The sequence below is a fragment of the Struthio camelus genome, chromosome 6 (assembly GCF_040807025.1).
Source record: "Struthio camelus isolate bStrCam1 chromosome 6, bStrCam1.hap1, whole genome shotgun sequence".
NCBI lineage: Eukaryota > Metazoa > Chordata > Aves > Struthioniformes > Struthionidae > Struthio > Struthio camelus.
Genome location: NC_090947.1, coordinates 2,020,392 through 2,036,480, shown reverse-complemented (window position 1 = coordinate 2,036,480; position 16,089 = coordinate 2,020,392). Strand labels below are relative to the sequence as shown.

At 47.8% G+C, this 16,089-nt stretch overlaps 1 protein-coding gene across 9 annotated transcripts in view; it reads right to left on the bottom strand.

Annotated features, from left to right (window-relative positions):
• Window positions 1–12,858: 12,858 nt before the first annotated feature.
• Window positions 12,859–16,089, bottom strand: part of SH3BP4 (SH3 domain binding protein 4) — a 66,331-nt gene continuing 63,100 nt past the window's right edge. For all 9 annotated transcript variants that reach the window (XM_068947713.1, XM_068947712.1, XM_068947711.1 and 6 more), the window contains one exon: window positions 12,859–16,004. In XM_068947713.1, the coding sequence (XP_068803814.1) occupies window positions 15,780–16,004 (225 nt within the window). In that variant the 3' untranslated portion in view covers window positions 12,859–15,779. The remainder of the gene's footprint in view (window positions 16,005–16,089) is intronic.

Genomic DNA, 16,089 nt, shown 5'->3' with positions numbered 1-16,089 from the left:
CACAAAACTGACATCTTGCTGCTTCAGCCGTCTTAGCCTCTACTTGAGCAAAAGACACAGAGACTCCATGTGTCTCCTGAGAATACCAACCAGATAAACTCCTTAGCCTGCAAATGACTGGCATTAAATGGACTGAAAGGTAAGCATGCACTTCTGTTGGCCTCAGGTGCCAGTCTCCTCTCTCTGGACTACAGCCTTATCAATTCAGCCTCTCACTTACCAGGTCTCACACACCTGCTAGAGAACACCAGACCCCCCCCCCCCAGCTTTCCCACATACCATCATTTTAGCACTTGCTAAGAGTTTAGCTCCTGAGGCTATCCCATTCCTCCTATGTGTGGTACTTATGGAAAAAATACATCCAGGTCTGAGCTACACTTCACAAAAGACCTTAAAAGTAAGTTAACATTCAGGGCTCAAAACGGGCTGGAGCATCGCAGTATGTCATGGCAGCCCTCCTTCCAAACAGGTGTCCTCTTAGGTACCTGGTGCTATTATTTTCTATCTGCATTTGAAAATGTGGGTTCCTTAGTGCAAGCCACTGAGTTAAGCTGAAGAACACGGTCCCTCTCCTCCTGTCCTCCTCCATGCTCACGGTGAGACCTCTCACTCTGTTAGGGAGTTCCAGGCAAGTTTAATGGCTTTGCAGAATCAAGGAGAAGGCAAAGGAGGTAGGTGGAACCTACCTCAGCTCTTCCCTGCAGCAGGGCCTGGTTCTCTTGGGCACTCATGCCATGAGCAATGTGCCACGGACCAACGCTGACTGTTGCTTTTCATCCTCTGCCTTCCCCTCCCCTCCTTCCACCTCTGGTAAATGTAAGGAAACCTCTTGCCTTGCATATGGGGAAGGAGTCCCTGCAGTGCATGAGAGCTGACTTATTTTGAAAGCACAGCTTTCACAGCTCCCCGCGGTCCTGAAGAGACAGCTCTGGTGGTCCCCGAGGAGATGCTGTCCCTGGCTGGATCAGGGGCAAGAACCAGCCTGGGGGGGGGTCACAGTACTGTTTCTGCGCAATGCTACTTAGTGCTGCTGGAAATGAGCCCCAACGAGGCCTTGTACTGCCAAAGACACCATTAAATACAAACAGAAAGACCAAGAAATGGGCACGGAGGACAGCAAGAGACGGGAACGCTGAAGGAAGAAGCAAAGCAGCTCAGGGCGTTTTTACAGACGTGTCTGCTGGCACGCTCCGCAGAGGGCTCGTCGCTGCCAGCTAACAGGGCAGAGGGAGACCAAGCTGCAGCAACTTCAGTTAACTCGAGGCACAGGGTGGCAGCCTTTTGAAAACTTATAAAAACGCTTTAAAACATCATTATGGCAAAGTTTTTTTTTTTTTTTTTGGGAGTACTCTACTATAAACAGGCTGCAGATTGGTCTAATGACTTTCTCTGAGTGGACAAGTGGCAATCACCTTAATTTCAGATCAGATGTACAGATTTTTTTTTTTTTTAAATATGATTGTAGCTGTTTGTGGCCTTTTTTTTTTTAACTCAAAACTTTTTCTGTAGGTGGAAGAAAATTGCTGAGGAGAAGTGAGGATGATGCAAAATGCCCACGGATTACATTACACTTTGGAAAGCTCTCCAACAAAGCAAAACACCATCAAAAATGATGTGTCCTCCTCCTCTCCGGTTCCTTTTCACTCCCTTCAAGCAGGAGAGAAAAGGACAGGAGGGGAGTGGGCTTGCAATTAAAAAAAAAAGAACAAAACCAAAAACTCCATTCAATTTTAGATGATGTCCACTCTTTTTTTATCTGCTCGATGACTTGCTAAAAACACCTCACACAAGCCCAAGCCTAAGGAGCTCGGCTCTGCTTCTGCAGTTAGTCACGGAAGTAACCCAGATCGTCTCCAGCCTTCAGAAAGGCCAAAGAAAAGCAGAAATAAAAACGTGTGCAAATCTCTACATGGGGCTCCATGTGTGCCTCAGTGGTGCTAGTGAGGCTGGACCGGGCAAGGAACTAGAGAAATGTCGTGTCCGTGTCCCATTTCGGCTGCGCCCAGCAGAGGACACTATGATATTACTAATTCACATCATCCTGCAGGGAAAGGAGGAAAAGGCAGTCCTTGTCTCCCAGGTGAGCGCAGGCAGGTGGATTTCCCCACTTAGGGTGAGTCATTGCTCACTTTCCTGCCTCCTCCTTTTCCTCTAATCAAAAGCAACTCTCCGTTTCTGCCGGGAAGGCGAGGAGCTTTCCAGCAATATAAACCCTGAAGCAGCTTGGAGCTGCAGGCTGAGCTTCCCCAGCAAATCCTCTGGGCCTCTGCTTTTAAACCTAGGGACGTTTAGCCACGTGCACACTTTAAATGCATTCTCATGCATTTAAAAATCCCTTTACTGCCCTTAGAGAGAGGACAGGTACAAATGTGTCCTGCCCCAGCCACAAGCCTCACAAAGCTCTCTCCACCTCAAAGTGCTCATTCAGCAACCCTTCGAGGCTGTTAAAGGAGACGAGAGCTGTTGCTTCCTGCTCCGTTACCAGGACTTCTTTAATTTTTTATTTTATTTGCCTGTTTTTTACCACGTAGGCTTGCAACAGTAAGGTTGAAACACAGCGGTGCAGCCTCGTGGCTCTGCTGGTGGCCATGAGATTGCCCGTCTGCAAATGCGTGAGACATGGCCTGCGCCTGCAGCCTTGGAGGGATGATGCACTAGCTGCCTTTCTCTCGCTGCTTCCCCTCAGCCAGACCGCAGGAAATGGCAGGAATTGCTGACATTTTTCCGCGGCAACAGCGTTGGTGATGGGGCCGGTTCTTCTTCCTGCTCGCCTCCAGGCTCCAGTCCCCAAGGGCAAGAGCAAGGCATCTTCCACCACCACCAAGGACGGCTCTCAGGCTCTTTTGCTCCCTCCTGGCTCTGGCTCCATCCGTGCCCTAACGGCCCACATGGAGCAGAGCTCAGTGGGGAATTTACCCCCTTGTGAGTCCCTGTTTCCCACGACTGCATTGAACTACCGGCTCAGGGGCAGCCCCCGGCCCAGATCCCATCACCCACTGGAACCAAATCCGCTCTGATGCCTCACAGATGTTTGTGACCGAAAAATATTCCATTTGCTCCTGAAACGTGGATTTGGGAACCTTGCTTTGGGCGCTCAAGGAGAGAGAAACCTCAGGCTGAAAACCCCGTTTCTGCTTCAAAATGCTCATCGATAGAAATGAAGGCTGCATCCTCCACTCGCCTGCATCATTGTCTTAATGACCTCTCCTTCCCAATGGCATCAATGCACTGGTTTGCTGAGGGGCTACTCAGGCGTCCGGGCTGTCTTCTAACTCAGTTGCTGAAAGGCGCGAGTCACGCTGACACCTGCACCTGATACAGAGACATACTGCTGAGGCCTACTCAAAATTTAAGAGCCCGTGTTATCCGAGGGCAGAGCAAGAACAAGCAGCTTCCTACAAATAAGAAATCCCCCCCTTTTGCCCTGAACAGGACTCCTAGGGCTGGAGACCTGCAAACAGGCCTGCAGTCCATGAACTGCTTCATCCTGTGGGCTCTTTCTTGGATGCTGACGCTTAAGCCTTGCAATTTTTTAATTATTTAAAAACTATGGTTTTGGGTGGCTTTTTTAAAAAAACAAATATCCACGGCTGCCAGCAATCAGGGCTGTGAGCCTATGACTCCAGGACCAGGAGCTTTGTGTGAGCTCCTGAATCCTCTGTTAGTCTTGTTTTAAGCTGCGGGAAAGCACTAAAAAGCTCAAAATTACCCAGTGAGGCATGCGCGTGCATGTTCCTGAGGAGTACAGACGAGGATGTGAGCCCACCAGCCTCTTCTAAAGGAAAATCCTATGTGCATCCATGAACGAAGTTGATTTGGGGTGGCTGGCACATGCTTCCCTCTGGGCAAAGGGACTGTAATGGTCCACAGCCCTGTCCTCCTCCCTGCTGAAAGCTTGCAAGCACAGCAGCGGGGGGAGCATGCTGATAAGTAAAATGGCACAGCCTTGAACCCGGACTTCTTATCTGTCATGCCTGGGCTCTGGTCTGGACAGCGCTTGCTGCCTCTCTGCACCTCAGGATATGGCTTAAGACACTCCATGGGTGCAAAATCCGCCAGCCAGGCCAGGGGACCAGAGTTTTCCCATTGCCATGATGGGCCACGTGGTGGCCTTGTTCCCATTCCCAGACGTGACTCAGTGCCTGGAGGAGGACGGGGAGCTGACACTCACAAGTCAGGTACTTCCAGCTGGAGCGGCGGTGCAAATCTCTAATTAATTATCACCTGCAGAGACATTTTGAGGAGTTATTTCTAGGTGAGTGATGAAATCCGGAGAAAGCCATCGCACAAAGTGAACCAGCCACAAAATCAAGGACAACCTCTTCCTCCCAGGGGAGGAATTTGCCCAGTGGGATCCAGAGAAGTAGCTATCTGCCATAGGGCTCGCATTTAAGCTCGGTCAGGGATAGCCCATGTGGCCACACTTGGGTCAGGGAGATCTCCAACCATGCCAGCTCTGAAAATGCCTGCTTTAAGAAATGGTGGAGGTGAGACTCAGGAGCCCTTTGCCACTGCATTATAAGTGCCTTTCTTATAAGGCAGAATTTTTATAACCCGACAACAAAAGCAGCCAGGCTCGGTCTGTAGCTTGGTCCGTAGCTTGTAGCCCTGCTGCTGGCACTGCAGGGAAGGGCAGAGCATTCACAAGCATGGATGAGCCCGTTGAGGCCTCCTCAGAAATGCTCGCGCTGACACTCAGCAGCCTCTGAGGCACCAGAGACCTGGATGGATAAGGAAACCTTTCACTGTACATGCTGTCACTGAGTTCAGGGCCAAGGTAAGGCTTTGGGCTTTTGGGCTGAGGAGTGAACACCTGGCCTCAAACCTCGCAAGAGCTGGGCTGGATTGGACTTAGTTCAAGGAAGTTCACGCCTGATCTTTGTGCCTTGGTTTCCCCATCTGACAACTGCAAGGGCAGTAAAGTAAAGGAGCCATTCATGAATCAGGAGTTACCACCGTCTGACCGGCACTGTTCGGCTGTGCCAGCACGGGCTGCAGGGACTGAACCAGGCTTACAAAGGGAAGAGAAGATAACATCTCCGTCTAGAGATTTTTTTTTCATCATTGTCTGAGCCAGCTTAGGACATCGGTATTTCTGAGAGAGGAGATACCGACTCTGGGCTCATCTTTCACAAATTGGATTCCTGCCACCAGGCCTAAGGCAGGTGCGCAGAGATCAAACACGGCTTATGCTAACCAGACGAAGAAAGTTGCTGTCGCATTATTCTCCTTTGATAGGTATTAGCAGGTGCTCCCAATATCAATTCCCTTTCTATTAAGGATAGGAAAAAAGTCTCATATGTAGGATCTGATTGTTCAGGCTGATAAAAGCAAGTCATCAGTCTGGCCTATTCAGCCACCCTCAAATCCTAAAGCCCTCCAGCCAGATATTGGCTGGCTTATCTTTTGCTTAACCCCCCTACAAAATCCAGCTGAAATGAATGGAGCCGGCAGATTTCATCCCCGAAAGACTACCAACCTAGATAATTTGGGGGCACAGCTTTGCGGAGTGCAGGATCTTCCTGCCTGCCTTTTCTGGCCTATCAGTGAACTTCATCTCTTCGCAAAGCCAAGGGGAGGCAGAGCATCATTTCCCCACTCTGGTAGCCAGAATCTCATCCTGGCAGAGGTGAGGCAGTGGGGCTGGATGGCACTAGCAGCCACTGAGAGAAAGAGCATCTCCCCAGCCCTACGGCATGAGCCTCTCTTATTATTTCCAAGAGGAACAAGGCAAAACAGAGCCTACTAGCAGCCCTTCAGCAAAGACACTTGAATTATCAGATGCAGACACCGAGAGCCGACACAACGAAAAAACAAGGGCCCAGTGACGGGCACAGATTAAAGAAAGCTGCATCTGTTCCTAAGCAACCTTCTCCGGTTCATTTATTTCTCCCAGCGAGGGACCAGATCGCGTCCCAGTGACTTGGTTTGCACCAGACGAGACTTCACAAAGCAATTGCTGGAAGCTTTAATTAATGTTCAGTGGGGGGTAATCAAAGCAGGGCACAAACCCAAGGTTAATTATCCTCTGGAGGCTGCTGGAGAGATGGTGGGGCTGTTCTTTGAGTTTTGGCCACAAATGGTTGGTCTTAACTCCCCAAAGAGATCAGTCTGAGACAATCTCATTGTAAGAAGAGGGATGCTGTGGATAAACTAGGACAGGATGGATTAGGTGAGGGGCAGGGGAAGGAAAGGAAAAACACAACTAGCAGTACGGCTGAGATCAAGCAAATCTGTTAAACGATAAAAATAACTTGTTCCCCTCTCCAGCCAGAGGCTTATTCCTCTTCACATGTAAGGATCCCACCAGCTCACAGCAATCAGTCAGTCGCTTCCCACAGAACTGACAACCCTACAACTGAAGCTTGCCCCTATTTTGGCCAATTTCACTCGCAAATAGCCTTTGGGAAAACATCCCTTTGTATTTTCCTTTTTAAAAATTATTCAGAAGAGCCCCAATGTGCCATTTATTGCTTGGAACTCCCTGATCCTGTGGTTAAATTTCACAGATGGATTAAGTCTGGCCGAGTTGTGAAGAGACAAGCCCCAAGGAAATCTTTATGTTAAGCCTGTTATCAAATAAAGGACTTTCATGATGGGCGATATGAATGGGTCATGCTGCTGCTATGCAGCGGGAATTATGTTTCAAGGCACAGTGACTGTTTTGGTTAACTTGCAGCCCATGTCTTATGATTAAGTTGTTCGGTTACGAGAGTGAAAAGGTTATGCGGGTCCAGAAGACAGGGAAAACAAAACCAAACCTGAAGTAGGACTCCAGAGCCAGATATGGCTGGGATGTTGGCAAAGCCAAAGGTCAGATGGTCTCCCTGAGCACAATTACAAATGACCTTAACAGAAATACTATAGGGAGGAGGGTTGCTTTAGCAAGTTGAGTGGCTTCAGCTCAAAAAGCCCAAGGTGGTGGCTGTGCTCCTAACCATTTAGGCACTTGGCAAAGCCCTCTGCACAACAGTAGGCACTTTTGCTTTTGCCATCCTTTCTGAGACACGCCAACGCTCTGCCCAGCACCCACAAGGTGGTGGAATGAGGAAGAACCCACTCTCACCCATTGTCTTATGGCTGCAGCCTCCCTGATACCGAAAGCCAAGTCCCTTCTCCAGTGCCTCCTAGTTGCCTTGAGTCAGTCCCAGCTTCCCCCAGGCATTTCCACCCCAAGCACTGAAGGCAGAAATCCAAGTGCTGCACAACATGGTCCTCGTTGCAGGTTTTACTAGCCTTTCTGCCACAGTATTGACAAAGCAAACTTTCAATTCCAGTTCATGAGAGGGAAGGTGGTCCTGTCAGAATGCATGGGACAGCAAGTGGGAATGATCGTTTTCTGGTGGCAAAAGAAACCAGCCACTAAGAGGAATACGTAGGAGGCGTCCTCTAACCAATTTCTGTCTGCTAAGCACTCATGACGAGCTCACCATATTGCAAGACATGGGTGTCTTGACTGCAGATAATCCACAACAAGCGCTGAATCAAGAGCTAGGAAGGAAGCAAAACAATTCATTTTCAGCAGGGATGTCTAGGGATGGAAACAGATGCCCAGAGACCTCCAGGGTCTTTAATGAACTGTACTGGGCATCCAGACACTGAGAGCTGGGGAAGATAAAGCAAAAAAATCATAGATATAACAGCTTTTCTGTATAGACACTGATAACCTAGAGGGGACCATTTTTTCCCCCTTTTGATATGTTTGTTTCAGTCATTTATTGAGACAAGCTGAGCTGGTGCAAGATGATCGTTCAGTATTGACAGCTTAAGCAGAGGAGAAGAGGGTGCGAATGCACTTCCAAGGTGACCCGTGCTGAAGCAGGCCTATCCTTTGATTTGCCTCAGGAAAAAAGAATCCAATCATTTCCTTGAAGTTGAAATAGTAGAGGGAGTCAGTCATCAGAGAAACAGCTAATGGAGAACTGCTCAAATTAGATGGCTAGTGCCCTTTCTGCCTAGGCAATGTAAGAGCGATCCTTGGATAAGGGCTGAAATATGTAACCAGAAAGCAATTTCAAGAGACATAGAAAAATACAGGCTGCAGAAATGTAGTCATTTGCAATGAGAAGCCAAACAACAGAGGAAAGCACTGAATCCAGGATGAACTGGCCTTCGAGCAGCCTACCTCCCAGCCCAGAGGGCGTATGGCAGTGCATGCACATTCATCCCTGGGGTGAACCTGCATCACCTCTGCAGCTGAGCACAAATCAGGGCTGCTTTGATTTCCATGGTGGTCCCCCTTCCCCGGGGGTGGGGGGGGGGGTCCAGTACAGCACAGGCATCTCCCCATCGTAATGGGCTCGTGCTGGTGCAGTTGGAAGGGGAACAATAAACCCAGCAGAGACCAGCCCATTATGTGAGTGCTTGGCATAGAGAGCCTGGGGGAAATAAGTCTATGGACTGGAAACAGGGAGGGCATTGGGAAAACCTGGGGGTTACTTGTCTCCACATGGAAAATATTTACAGGGGACCTGTGGTGGGGAAATAGCTGCATCACAGGATCTAGAAGGAGCCCAGCGCTAGCTGGGCTGGAGAATGCGTTTTCATGCCATCCTACACTGTGAAGCCCCCAATATCAGTCACTGCCCCAGCCACAGATTACTGGCACTGACTTATTTCACAGAGGAAAGGAAAGGAATAAGGAAGAGCAGCTGAATTTAGATACCTTGTTATCAGAATAGATTTGCTAGCAATTAAAAGTGAGGGAAAAGAAAGAAAAGCAATAGGATACACAGCTATCAGAAGCTTCTAAGGAAGCAGGCTGGTGTTATCATTATTGGAATGGCAGATCCCTTAGCGTAATCTAATTCTGGATCATTATGCCGTTGTTTTTCTTCTGGGTTTATGTACATCTCAAAGCATGTTTATCTGCACAAAGCAAGTAACAAGCAGTTCTGGGAAAGTGGCTGGAAAAAAACCATCAGATGGTTGAGAATAAAGCAGCCAGTAAAACAGTAGATAACTGCAAAAATCTCCTGAATAAAACAAATATGCAATTGTCCAGAACGCACAATTTTAAAGCCCAGCTGCTGGCCAAGACAAAGTCTCTCTCAAATACCTGAGGCTGAGCCTTAGGGCTATGGCAGTACGCACACTTTAGAGTTGCCAACGATCCTCTCTCCTAAAGACTGCTGCTTTATCAAGCATTTTCGTTTACCTGGGCATATTCTTAACAGCATCCACAGCAAGCAGTTCACAGAATCACAGAATCACAGAATCGTTTAGGTTGGAAGGGACCTCTGGAGATCATCTAGTCCAAACTCCCTGCTCAAGCAGGGTCACCTAGAGCATATTGCCCAGGATCACATCCAGACGGCTTTTGAATATCTCCAGCGAAGGAGACTCCACCACCCCTCTGGGCAACCTGTTCCAATGCTCTGTCACCCTCACAGTGAAGAAGTTTTTTCTCAGGTTCAGATGGAACTTCCTGTGGTTCAGTTTGTGCCCGTTGCCTCTTGTCCTGTTGCTGGGCACCACGGAGAAGAGGCTGGCCTCATCCTCTTGACACTCCCCCTTCAGATACTTGTACACGTTGATGAGATCCCCTCTCAATCTTCTCTTCTCCAGGCTGAACAGGCCCAGCTCTTGCAGTCTTTCTTCCTTGGAGAGATGCTCCAGCCCTCTAATCATCTTGGTAGCCCTCCGCTGGACTCTCTCCAGGAGTGCCATGTCTCTCTTGTACTGGGGAGCCCAGAACTGGACACAGTACTCCAGGTGAGGCCTCACCAGGGCTGAGTAGAGGGGCAGGATCACCTCCCTCGTCCTGCTGGCAACACTCTGCCTAATGCACCCTAGGATCCCATTGGCCTTCTTGGCCACAAGGGCACACTGCTGGCTCATGTTTAACTTGTTGTCCACCAGCACTCCCAGGTCCTTCTCGGCAGAGCTACTTTCCAACAGGTCAGTCCCCAGCCTGTACTGGTGCATGGAATTCCATTCCATTCCAAAAGTTCCTCCATACAGAACCAGGAGCCCACAGATGCAGCCATGAATCCGGGACTGCGTGAGGACCAAGAGCCAGCATTAATGCATCAGCCGAGAAAATCAGGGTGTTGGTCTTCAGTATATTACGTATATTACCCTCGCACAATGAGGGCCTCTGTGCAGAGATAGAGGAGCACAAACTACTGACTGGTGGGAAGAGCTTTGTAAAAAAAGTCCTTCAAACCACAGAAAGAAGCAATCTGTTAAAAGAAGCAGAGTGGATGGCCGTAGCCATATGGTACAAAGTCCAGCCTACGTCAGCTGGACAATAGAGCCCTGAGTGAAGAAAAGAGCTGCCCTGGGAGACCTCACCAGCAAGCGATGGCCATTGCTGGGCTGACTGCTGAAAACCACCTCCTTTTATATCTGCCCCAAAGGGATTTCCCATCCTATTATCCAGTACCTAAGAGTCTGCCTGTGAGCTACCAGGTCAAGCGCCATCTGAACATGAGAAAAGCCATCCATGGATCAAAGGTGGTAGTTTTCTTGGTTCCAGATTAACCCAATGGAAAGATTTACCATTAAAGGACACTGCCTCCAGTCTGAGGGGAGCTGGCTCCAGATTCAAGTGGGAATGATCGTTTTCTGGTGGCAAAAGAAACCAGCCACTAAGAGGAATACGTAGGAGGCGTCCTCTAACCAATTTCTGTCTGCTAAGCACTCATGACGAGCTCACCATATTGCAACATGTCTTGACTGCAGATAATCCCCAACAACTGGGATTGTTGAATTGACTGAAGACCCAAGAGCACAGATGCGGTGTCTGAACTGGAGCGCACTCAATTCATGCGAGTGCCATAGGTTTGCACACCGAACTGAGCAGGAGAGATGTGGCATGGGCTGAGCAAGGCTCAGCTGGAGCAATGCACTGGTAATACTTCTGTCCTGCTTTGGAGGCCAACATCCTTCTGAAGGTAGGGCTGGAAAAAAAACTGTTTAGCTAGATGGAAAAAAAACTGTTTAGCTAGATGGAAAAAAATCCATTTGGGAAACAAACGATCGCTGAGGAGTTGAACAGATGGGGGAGGAGACAGCTAAAAGCTGGTTTCTGGTGCATCATCCCTGGAAGAGTCTGAGAAGAAAAACACTTCTGCTTATGCCCTTTGACAATACAAAGGGATGCCTGGTACCTTGCTTAGCTCATGAGTGCCACAAAAAGGTTATTTGCTTTTTCGCCTGCTCTATTCATGTTTCCCTAGGCTAGACCTTGGTTTTACTTTGGAAATTGAGTCACATTGTTGCTGAGAAGGAAATTTCCAACCTCTTTCATGAGCCATGTGGCCTTGTATCAACATGGACATGGACTGGGCAGATGCTGCACCATAATGTGTGGGTTAAATAGTAGGCTTTCCTTTGCCCACCTGGTCCCACGTAGCATAGGATCAGGAGGCACTGCACAAGCAGTTCAACCAGCACAACGGAGGTGGCAGCAATCAGATTTTTGGCAGCCAACTCTTCACTCTGCAGCAGATTATGTCTTGCATCTGCCCTCAGCCAGTTGTGCACTAGACTGCTAGGCAGCACTCCTGTGAACTCAAATATACCTCATTGGTAAGCGCTAAGGGAAGCACGCAATCACTTCTGGAAACCTGGACTCGTGCTCTTGTTAGCTGCTGCTGTGCATCCTCCTGCAAGCCACGGTCTGCACCAGGCTTTTCTTAGGAGGCGTGTTAGACAAGCCTCACCAGCACCTGCAAATCCCACATGCTCTCAAACCCAGAAAAGACGGCCGGGAGATGGGACTGCTGACAAGTCCAGGATCTTCCAGACCTCCAGGAATTAGCATTTTCAAACCTCATTCACAAGCACAGATTCTTTAAGTGAAAAACATTCAAGGGAGTTAAGGCAGCTGGAACCATCTCTCATCTCCTCACAACCATGAGCTGGGGCTTTCAGGGGAACACTGTAGAACGCCCATGCAGGTGTGGACAGATGGATGGGTGCTAAGCAAGGCCTAACCACATCCCTCTGCATGATACATCTTCCTTCTCATGTACAACAAGCAGCAGTCCTGGCTCAGCAAGCCGGACGCGTATCCCTGTGCCAGACCGCAAGATGCATTTGCCAAAGATTAAATCAAACCATCACGTCTGTCCTTCATCCTTGGCAAACTGAAGCCACCACCAGAGCCAGATAGCTAAATATCTCAGTTTCATGTCCTGAAATCTGAATTGAGCTTGCACCAATGGCACTGCGACTGCCAGCCTGAGGTGGGAGTCCAAGTCCATGCGGTTAGGGCATCAACCCGCTGGGACTGTTAAAAGCAACCTGGCAGCAGAGATTTTGGAATATGAACATTATGCAATTGGAAAGTCTCTTCCTCGATGTCTTCAAGACAACTCTCTAACTTGAGACATGGCCAAGTCCATTTTTACACATCCACTCACCTTGTGCAACTGTCTTAATAGCCTTTGGCTGAGGATAAAATGAACGTTTTCTCCATTCAGAAAACAGCCCCCAAAAAATCTTTGGAAGATATTGCACCAAAACAAATCTTGCAAAAGGGCAACCCAATCTTTTCCCATTTTTAAAAATTTCTTAAGTCTCACCTAATGTTGAGACATAAACAGCAGCTTGGGAGGCTAGAATAGATAACACTGCTAGAAGGAGTAAGTCTGCACTTTGCTTTTCTCTCCTAAGAGAGAAGTTGCAGTGAGATTGCTTTCAGTGAATTTCCTCTGGAAAGGTCAAGATGGAAATACAGCCTGAATTGGGATTTGATTGAGATTAAAAACCAGGCTCAAGACTCAAAGAACTGCTGGCTCTATGTGCAGAAAGCTGCTCCGAGAAACAGTTGTTCATATGGTGAAAACCTATTAAATTAATCCCACGCATCAAAGCTGCCTTGTGACCATGAAACAACAGTAGATGAGGTCTACTCAGTAGCACTGGAATAATAACAGCTTTAATCACAATATTTTTTTCCAAAACCTTTTTTCTTAAAAAAAAAAAAAAAGATTAAGTACAATAACCAGTTACTGCACAAACTGTAGTAATAATGCAAAGCCCAGACAGAAGTTTTGGAAAGGGCTTGACATTTAATGGGTAAAAGGTGTTTGAAGGATGTACATCCAGTCCCACTACATGAGGAGAGACTGGATTTCTGACTGAGGATGGGGAGAAATTAATGCAGCGGCTATTCCACGGGTCCCAAAATGTGACGGCTGTGCTCCTGTGGCGCTCAGGAAGGATGAGGGAGGATGCATACAGTAGAAGAGCTGAGCATGGTGTATTTTAGGCTGCCACTGAAATGTTAAGCTGGGTGTACAGAGTACCTGAGGTAGTTAGAAAAAACAGGGGAAAACAAAATGCTGAAATTTTTCAGGGATGTCCCTATCTTGTCAGAACCGCAGGAGGCTGAAATTTCTGCCTTGAAGGCTAACGGCTGCTTAGGAGACAAGCAAGGCCCTTGCCCATACCTCTTTCCTCGTTTGCCTCGAGCAACCTGGCTTGGCTTAAGCCCTTGAAGAGCCCTTGCCAAGCCTCAGGGGGCTGTTCTGCAGAGCTCTGGACCAGCACAGCTCTGTTTGCAGGACCAAAGCCTCGTGCAGTACATGCCGTTCAAAGAGCAAAAGCCAGTATTTGGGTAAAGCACATGAGGAAAAACTGCACGGCATGTCCACGAGCTGGTCCATTAGCAGATCTGCCTGTCAGCTTGCGCTCAACCTCTCTGGTTTGCAATGAGGGAATGCAATGGGGATTTTTGCTTGGTGCATGGAAAATATGCTCTTACGGTGGCCTGTATTTTGTTAATAAAAAGCAGATACATGGTGGGCTCAGGTGCCTGACAGACCCTATTTCTGTGCTATGGTAAGTTGCATAGGAAACTCCTTAAAGCCCCTGAGGAGAAATTAAGGTGCTATTCAGTCTTTGTCGGGTCCAGTGAGAGCAACAAATATGTTTTTTGGAAGAGGATATGAGAGCAGACAGGCTGTTCTTTACAAGAGGACCATTCCCTTCAGAGACTGCTCTGGTAGCATGATCTGCCGGTGTACCAAGAGCCCATCAAATGCCCACATACTGCCTGGACCAGGCAGGCTGCATCAAGCTGCCTATATCTTAGGTCACAGAGAGAAGAGGCATAGAACAAAGCCAGCCAAACTGTCCCAAGCACAGCTCTGGCTGGGGAGCTGATGTCACCTGCAACTTCCTAAACCTACTTGGAGCTTTGCAGTGGAGACACAAAAGACTAGCGTTTCCATCTCCTGCAATGGGCTGATAAATGCCCATCCTGTCCGGCAGCAAGGCCACAGTAACCTGTTTCTTGTGTGCTCCTATCAGTATAAAGTTCTGGGACTTAAAAGATGCATCTTTCCCAATTTGAGGTTGTTTTCTTTTGGATCAACATGAAAGAAAAGCATCCTTAACAACTAACCTTTCTGCGGTAGCAGCGCTTTGCTATAAAGGAACTTTGCACTTAAAATAAAGTCATCTTTCTGTGCAAAAATATTTTCCTCCCATGTAAAATATTTCAAAGCTAGGGAGCAGGAGGAAGAAGGAGGTCATTCAAAAGAGTTAGCTATAAAAAGAAGAGGAAAAGTATGGGCACTTAGTGCCACATAGTACTATTTAGCTCAATGGCACCAGTTTTATAGCAAAGAATATTTACAAGTTAAATTGCAATTCAGCCAATTGAAAGCCCAATTCGAAGCCCGCTGAAATCAATGGCAATGAGCATTATGTCGCGTAACAAATCTCCAGTGAGCAACAAGTCTCCAGTGAGCTTTGGATTGGATTTCAAGTTAGGTGAGACGTTTTCTCTTTTTCCTTTTTTTTTTTTTTAAACGGTTATGTAGACTGCAACAACACCCTCCGCTTTCCTGGCCACTTCCCCAGAACATGAACTCCAGGGGAGAAGTGTCCAAGCACAGGTAACCGCAATAGCAGGATTAACCATTCCCAGCATCTTTCCAGCCTCTATCACAAGGAGCAGGTCTCTGTTGAACCAAAACTCTCTCCAGCTTCTTCCAGACGTCCCCTGCAGCAACCGGCTGGGATGAAGCATCCCCTCAGCCAAGTGTGAGGGGCAGTGCCAGTTCTCCCAGTTAAAAATGGTACCTGTGCACTTGAAAATAGGCAATGAGCATCTCTCCATCCACAAAAGAGAAAATGCATGTTCGCAAGTACATACAAAAAAACAACCAAAAGGGTCATGGGGCCTGTGACCAAGAAAAAGAGATTCTTTTCGGTGTAAGAGGCTTGCTGGCTTGAAGACATCCCAAGCTGATATGGTGTTTTACAGAGAGTCATGCCTGGCGGTTAGCCAAAGCCCGACAGCAGAGGTGGGGAGAGGGCATTCACTGTGCTTCGTCTTGAATATATATTTACATGATTGATGTTCATCTCAAAAGTGATAATTTAAAAGCAGTTTCTACAACATAAAAAACAGCAACAACTTCCCCCTAAAGTGGTTACAACCTTTACTGCTCATTACAAAATTAGATGTTTATTTGTAATTGCCTAAAAAATGTGTTCTCTCTTTGTGATCCCTCCCTCCCACTCCCCTTCACTGCTTGCCAGCTTTAAACTTTTTAATAGAAATAGTTTAACTAGTATCAATTCCCTATAGCATAGAAAAAACATCTGCTCTGGATGCCTTCCCACCAGGAAGAGAGATGTCTCCTGCTGATTTCCAGTCCTGGTGAGAACTTGCAAACTTTGGCCTCTTAAAACCTGGTGAGAGCATTCTCCACTTATTTTTAAAATCAACTGCAAAAAAGGGGAAAAAACGCAGAAAATAAAGACACCATCAACAAATGAAATTCAGAAGAATGGATCGCTCCAGGAAACCCCACTTAGATGGCAAAATCTTCATGTTCTTGTGGGCTGAAGGCAGCTGCCCGAAGCATGTCCAAGGAGTTGACGAGGATCAGCGTGCCAGTGAGATGCTTCCAGCGCTTGGTAATGGGGTTCTTCATTTTGTCCAGCCCTGTGTGCAACTCCTGAATTACGTCACGGTAGCTGTCCCCGATCTGGCTGCTCCAGGTGAGTAGGAAGTCATACGCTGGTTTCCACATGGCCTGCATCACACAGGAGAGAGGGAAGGAGAAAAGCAGAGCTGAATGCAGAGCTCCGGCTCTCAACAGTTTGCCTTGGTGGCTGCTT